Consider the following 7768-nt stretch of genomic DNA (forward strand, 5'->3'; position numbering starts at 1 on the left):
AGGGCTAGGGTACATGGGGAGTTGGCCTGTTGGGTAATTAACTCTTCTAAGTCATTACTTTAAACCTGGCAGTCACCTCTACGCTGTGGCCACTGGTTACAGGGTTTGTCCAGCTGGGTGCCGGTGTGGCCCTGGGCATCCGCTGGTAGGGAGTGGAGGAGGTGACAGAGTTAGGGGCTGAGTTTGTCATTCTTACCCCTGGCGTGTGTCCCCTCGGTGAGCGCACGTGGGCAGCGATGTCAGACCCACGACGCGGGCGGAGATCCGGCTGTGTGTGCCAGAGGGATGTCCTGTTGGCCCGTGTGGACAGTGTCCATGGAACCTTCTGGAAAACATTAAAACAGTCCATCGTTGCTGGCAGATGCCAGCTCCTGGCATCGCCTCCGGGCTGCTCCGTGTACACCGCTGCTCTCTCCCCAGTGTACGCCGTGTTCGGCTTTACCAGCGTGGTGAACCTCATCATAGGCCTGGAGCAGGACGGAGTCATCGACGGGTTCATGACGCACTACCTGCGAGAGGTATGGCCCCGCTTCGCGGTCTGCGCCTTCAGCCCCAGGGCCACCCACCCACCCAATCTCCTTCACTTACATTTAATGGAAAAGACGAACTTTAAATGAATCGAGAATTTGTGTAATATTATTAAAATATCACTGCATCTGAAAGCCCAAGTTAGTCTTACGCGTATAGAGTACATCAATGGTGAGAGATAATCATCGTCCCATACACCAAGTTCATTGGTCGATGCTTCATCACTGAGCCACGCCAGCCGGGCGACAGTAAGCATTTTTTTAAAAAAATCCTCATCCAAGGATATGGCTTTTTATTATTTATTTACTTATTATTATTATTTTAAATATATTTTATTGATTTTTTTTTTTTACAGAGAGGGAGAGGGATAGAGAGTTAGAAACATCGATGAGAGAGAAACATCGATCAGCTGCCTCCTGCACACTCCCTACTGGGGATGTGCCCACAACCAAGGTACATGCCCCTGACCGGAATCGAACCTGGGACCCTTGAGTCCACAGGCCAACGCTCTATCCACTGAGCCAAACCGGTTAGGGCTACTTACAACTTTTTAATCAACACCCGAGGATATTTTCCCATTGATTTTTAGGGAGAGTGGAAGAGAGAGGAAAAGACAGAGAGAAACATTGATGTGAGAGAAACACATCGATTAGTTACCTATTGGTTGCCTCCTGCATGAGTCCCAACCAGGCCCTGGGCCGGGGAGGTCCTACAACCGAGGTAAATGCCCTTGACTGGAATCGAACCTGGGACCTTGGTCCACAGGCCGATGCCCTATCCACTGAGCCAAACCAGCTCAGGCTAAAGTTGTACTTTGCCCTTCCTGCCGATTTCGTAACTTTACGAGATGCAGCGTCGTTTCACTTGAGCAGACTTGCACACATCAGGTCTGTTGTGTTTTACGCGAGGTGCAGGCCTGGTGGTCTGCGCGGTGTCTGAGCCCCATGTAAAGCGGACTCCTCTCCATGCTTCCCTCAGGGTGAACCGTATCTGAACACGGCGCATGGGCACATGGTCTGCTACTGGGACGGCTCCGCCCATTACCTGATGTACCTGGTGATGGTGGCGGCCATCGCATGGGAGTAAGTCACTTCGCCGGGGTGTGTGTCTCCGCCGCCTTAGTGACCGATCCGCGGGTAGGTAAGGGGAACACAGAGGCAAGTGGACAGACAGGTATCCCCGGACTGAAGGCTGCTCCTTGGAGATGAGTCAGACCCGGCGTTCTTCGCTCCCCGGCCCTTTGCACCTGGCTGTCTGGGTTACCTCTGCCGCGGTGATGGCTCCGGCAGGCCCTTAACTTCCTGATTGATTTTGTTCTCTTATGAGAACACTGTTTTTCAGGAATTTAAGCCCCAACACATTTTTTTTTTATTGATTTCAGAGAGGAAGGGTGAACACTGTTTTTCAGGAATTTAAGCCCTAACACATTTTTTTTTTTTTATTGATTTCAGAGAGGAAGGGAGAGGGAGAGAGAGAAACATCAATGATGAGAATCATGTATTGGCTGCCTCCTGCGCATCCTCTACTGGGGATCGAGCCTGCAACCTGGGCATGTGCCCTTGACCAGAATCGAACCCGGGACCCTTCAGTCCGCAGGCTATCCACTGAGCCACACCGGCTTGGGCGAGCCCAGCACATTCTAACGCAAAGCTTCAGCCTCACGCCCGCTCAAGCTGCCTTTCCCCCGTCCAGGTATGGGCCTGAGGCGTGAGGGTCTGTCCTTCCATTCCTTCTCCAGTCAGCCTGCCCTGGATTCTCTGAGGATGTATGTATGTAAACGGGGTTAAAGGAAGAGGGGCAGGATCTTCAATGATACAATCTCCTGGGGATTGGCCCTGCTTTAGGATATGCTGGGTGTGCTATGGGGCACACACGTGGGCTCTCTGGAGACCCCTGCACAGGACGCTCTGCATTGCACCGATCCCTGCAGTGAGTGAGTTTGTGACTCCCCTACCCACGGGGGTACACCACAGCTTCTCTCCGCTGGGGTCCCTTAGCCCAGGACAGTCAAGTCCAGCCACCTACCCAGACCTCCCGTGGGTGCAGGTAAGGGAAAGCCATGCATTCTTCTCTCTCTCTCTCTCTCTCTTTTTTTAATCACCCAAGGATATTTTCCCATTGATTTTTAAAGAGAGCGGAAGAGAGAGGGAAAGACAGAGAGAAATATCAATGTGAGAGAAACACATTGATTGGTTGCCTCCTGCACGAGCCCTGACCAGGACCCAGGCCGGGGAGGAGCCTGCAACCTGGGCATGTGCCCTTGACGGGATTCGAACCTGGGACCCTTTGGTCCGCAGGCCGATGGTCTGTCCACTGAGCCACACCGGCTAGGGACACGCCTTCTGTACAAGGCTGAAGTTCAGCTGGAGCAAATGCTTGCCCTGCTTGTGCGTGCACCCCCACCCCCCAATCGTGAACTCAAGGACAGCTCCAGCTAATTTTTGGACTTTTCTAGGCACCAGCCTGCCCTTCCCAAGCTCTAGGGAACACGTCCCGTATTTCTGAGGCTGCCCGGGCTCTGCGTGGATGCTGTCGGGAGTGGGTCAGAGTTTCTGCAGCTCTGTTAGCGCCCATGGGGGGAGAGGGCTCTTGCCTGTCCTACTGACAGTCCCTGTCACTGAACGGACCTGCCTGGAGGGATCTATGGGTCTCACTTGGGGGTGGGGGATGGGGATGGGTGGAGGCGGGGCAGGAAGCACACAGTTCAGAAGGGAACCCCTCTGTTCCCGGCTAAGACTCCCCTTTGGAGTGTCTCGGAGCCCCTAATGGAGGTGGGTTATGGGGATATCGGTTGAAGGATCTGTTTGTCAGCATCGCCTATTAAGAAGATTAGGGGTACATATCACTTTTTAAAATATATATTTTTAATTGATTTTTAGAGAAAGAGGAGGGGTGAGGGATAGAGAGGTAGAAATATCCATGAGAGAGGAGCATCATCGACGGGCTGCCTCCTGCACGCCCCCCACTGGGGATCAAGCCCAAAACCCAGGCATGTGCTCTGACCAGAATCGAACTGGTGACCTCCTGGTTCCTGGGTTGACGCTCAACCACTGAGCTACACCGGCCGGGCTATATATCACTTACTATCTTTACCTTTAGGGGCTTTGGCCAAAGTTCTGTGACACCAGGGAAAGTCCACTCCACACCCATTACTCGTACTTCCAATGGTTTGGGAAGGGGACCCATTTTCCATCCTTTTTTGAGCCTCCTTTTCCGTTTCGTACCTAAGAGTGAAACGCAGGCCTGCTTTCGCAGTGACGAGGGTGTTGTGGTCCACAGGTTAGGGTAGCAGTGTAGTTCCTATTCCAAAGGACCGAGCCCCGGCCGGTTTGGCTCAGTGGCTAGAGTGTCGGCCCTCGGACTGAAGGGTCCCGGGTTCGATTCCAGTCAAGGGCACGTACCTTGGTTGCAGGTTACCTGGCCCTGGGCCCTGGTGGGGGTGTGTGCAGGAGGCAACCAATCGATGTGTCTCTCTCACATCGATGTTTCTCTTTCTCTGCCTCTCCTCTTCCCTTCCACTCTCTCTAAAAATCAATGGAAAAATATCCTTGGGTGAGGATTAGCAAAAAACCCCCCAAAACAAACAAACCCAAAATGAAATAACAAAAAGGTACAGGGAGGGTTCTGTGGTTGTCTCACGAGGAAATGGAGGGTGCGCACCAGGGTTATTACTCTCCAGGAGGTTTCCATCCAGGTACTTCGTTAGTGAGGATAAAGGTAACACTGTGGCTCGTCTTCGGCAGACGGCATACTAAGCCAAGGTCTTTTCGTTGCAGGGAAAGTTATAGGAACATTGGGCTGTACTGGGTCGGATCGATTATGATGAGCATGATTGTTTTTGTGCCAGGAAACATTGTAGGTAAGGAACTTGATCTTGAAATTCACTTTCCTTTTCTGAAACAATGGGGATTGTTTTTTAAAGAGAGATGCTATTTTGGTTGTCACAGCACCAAGACGTTCCAAGCTCACCAAAAAACTGTTTTGTGGAATTACTCCTTCCCCCCCACCCCTCAATCTTACCTTGAAAAATGCTTTGGATGCAGTTTTCAGAAATGTACATTGAACAACGAGGCAACTTTAAAAAAAATATTTGCATTGATTTCAGAGAGGAAGGGAGAGGGAGAGATAGAAACATCAATGATGAGAGAGAATCATTGATTGGTTGCCTCTTGCTCATCCACCCACTAGAGATTGAATCCGAAACCTGGGCATGTGCCCTTGACTGGAATTGAACCTGGGACCCTTCAGTCCCCAGGCTGACGCTCTATCCACTGAGTCAAACTGGTTAGGGCAATTTTTAAAAAATATATTTTTATTGATTTCATAGAGGAAGGGAGAGGGAGAGAGAGAAAAACATCAATGATGAGAGAGAATCATTGATATGCTGCCTCCTGCACACCCTCTACTGAAGGTCGAGCCCACAACCCATGCATGTGTTTTTGGCCAGAATTGAACCTGGGACCCTTCAGTCTACAGACCAACAGTCTATCTACTGAGCCAAGCCAGCTAGGGCACAACCAAACAATTTAATATCAGTGATGCCTGACTTTGAGAGGGGTTTGGAGGGGTTAAGTATTGTGTTTGTGGCTACATGCAGTGTGCCAATACTTCTTACAACTTTTGTGGTGTGCAGGGTGGGACAGAAGTAGTTGATAGTACATGAAACAGAGTCTATTCTTGTATGATTATTTATTAATTACTGTGTTATTTTCCATACCAAAAGCTGTAAACCTATTTTCTCCCCTGCCCTGTATATAACTCTGCCACACTGCGGGAACTCAATAAATGTCCTTGAAAATGAAATACTCTTTAAGGCTAATGTCAATGAGGTTATTTATGCATGCGAAAAATCAGGATATCCCACATATACCTTAAAAATACTGTAGGTGGCAGTGGATAGAGCGTCAGACTGCAGACTGAAGAGTCCCAGGTTCAATTCCGGTCAAGGGCACATGCCTGGGTTCTGGGCTCCATCCCCAGTAGGGGGCATGCAGGAGGCAGCTAATCAATGATTCTCTTTCATCATTGAGTTTCTCTCTGTCTCTCTCCCCTTCCCTTCCTCTCTGAAATCAATAAAAATATATTACAAAAAAAATACTGTAGCCGGGACATACCTGCTAAACACCTAAGTTTTTGAGTTGATCTGGTTTTTCTGGTTAAAAATACTGTCTGGTTCATAGCGAAATTTTAGGTGGCTGGAGATAGGAGGTATCCTAAATGTTACTTGTGTTTCTAGATGCTTTTGGTAACCTTCTGGCTCTCCTTTTCTCTCTTTTCAATAGGGAAGTTCGGAACACGCGTTTGCCCTGCTTTCATCTTAAGCATACCGTACACGTGTCTTCCTGTCTGGGCCGGCTTCAGAATCTATAACCAGCCGTCGGAATATTGTCATTACCCGTCCAAGGTGATTTTTACTAAGTCACATGTGACCTGTCTGCACACTGGCAGGGCGCACCCGCATTCACGGGCCACTGAGCCGTGCGCCTCCGGGGACTGGAGCTTTTGGGGACCGCGATCCATCGGTGTGACTTGTGTCGGTTCTGCAGTGTCTGTCACACCTTAGCTTTGGTGGCCAAGACTGTCCCACGGCCCCTGCTTCCGGGGCCAGTGGTCCCCTGGGCTGCTCCCCTCACATTCTGCATGCGTTCTGGTGTGGGGTTGGTCTGGGGCTGTCTGTGGCCTGGAGTTTGAGCACCTGGGCATCTCCTCAGAGATACCTGTGCCTTTATGACCCCGAGGGGAGGCTGGAGGGATACTGCGTTCGAGGTAGCACACACAGCCATAGGGTCCAATTGTGAGACCCCAGAAATGGGACCCTCACTCTGTCCCGCAGACCGACGGCGACCCCAATCAACCGCAGGAGACGTCACTTGATGCAAACAGCAAGAGGCTTTATTCCAGGTACAGGACGCCTTGTTTTTCTTTCTTTAATCCTCACTTGAGGATATTTTTCCCCATTGATTGATTTTTAGGGAGAGTGGAAGGGAGAGGGAGAGACAGAGAGAAACACTGATGTGGAAGAGACACATTGATGGGTTGCCTTTCACATGCGTATGACCAGGGCCAAGAGCCTGCAACCGAGGTACGTGCCCTTGACCGGAATCGAACCCAGGAGCCTTCAGTCTGCAGGCTGACGCTCTATCCACTGAGCCAAACCGGCCAGGGCTACCAGGCCGCCTTCTGAGACAGCTCTCTTATTTCCAGCGAGGTGTCCAGATGCAACAGTACTGGCTGGGCAGAGATTCTGTTAAGATCTTTATTTCTAAGCTAGTGATATCTCCCTAAGTTTCTCTTCCTTTTATAGATCCTTAAGATCCCGTAAGCCAGTGGTTCTCAACCTGTGGGTCGCGAACAATGAAAATACATCCTGCATCTCAGATATTTACATGACAATTCATAACAGTAGCAACATGACAGTTAGGAAGTAGCAACGAAAATAATTTTATGGTTGGGGGTCACCACCACATGAGGAACTGTATTAAAGGGTCGCGGCATTAGGAAGGTTGAGAACCACTGCAGGCTTAAGCAAAACTGACATATGAAAAAATGCATTACTAGAGATAATCCGAACATGATTATTCATTTGACAACAAGATTTACAAGGGAATTCATTAAAACGCATTTTAATTTGCAAACATTTCATTTGTTCACATTCAGACACCTGCCATGTAGACTGAGGTTGGCACACTGACAACTGGAACCCCTTACACCCTTTTTAAAAATTTTTTAAAGTTTTTAAAAAATATATTTTTATTGATTTCAGGGAGAGAGAGAGAGAGAGAGAGAGAGAGAGAGAGAGAGAGAGAGAAACATCAATGATGAGAAAGAATCATTGATTAGCTGCTTGCTGCATACCCCCTACTGGGGATTGACCCGGGCATGTGCCCTGACTGGGCCTTGAACTTGGTGCCCTTCAGTCCGCAGGCTGACATGCCTATCTACTGAGCCAAACCAGCTAGGGTGCCCCTTACATCCTTTTTCCCCACAGTCTTGGCCCTCCCTCTGGTGCATTTGAAGGCTCCATGCCAATGCGTCAACAGTGATCATAAGATACATGACTGTTATTATTTTTTTTAAAAAGTTAAAACACAGAGTCAGCTGGGGAGTCCTGACTGGGCCCAGCTTCATCACAACATGAAGGAAGCTCATGTCATGGGTTGAAAAAAGTCTTCAGCGTCTCCTTCAGTAGTTGTTTTAACAACGTGAGACAGATGCCTCGCTGTTACTTCTCTCCCCCACC

At 49.5% G+C, this 7768-nt stretch overlaps 1 protein-coding gene across 1 annotated transcript in view; it reads left to right on the forward strand.

Moving 5' to 3' along the window:
* LOC102752289 (transmembrane 6 superfamily member 1) overlaps positions 1–6301 on the forward strand; it is a gene marked incomplete at its 5' end in the record, with an annotated part of 14651 nt that extends 8350 nt beyond the window's left edge. Inside the window, 4 exons of the mRNA XM_006768684.2 lie at positions 421–518; positions 1507–1610; positions 4305–4387; positions 5811–6301. Coding sequence (XP_006768747.1) covers positions 421–518; positions 1507–1610; positions 4305–4387; positions 5811–6091 — 566 coding nt within the window. The remainder of the gene's footprint in view (positions 1–420; positions 519–1506; positions 1611–4304; positions 4388–5810) is intronic.
* Positions 6302–7768: the final 1467 nt, after the last annotated feature.

The sequence above is a fragment of the Myotis davidii genome, unplaced genomic scaffold (assembly GCF_000327345.1).
Source record: "Myotis davidii unplaced genomic scaffold, ASM32734v1 scaffold1623, whole genome shotgun sequence".
Lineage (NCBI taxonomy): Eukaryota > Metazoa > Chordata > Mammalia > Chiroptera > Vespertilionidae > Myotis > Myotis davidii.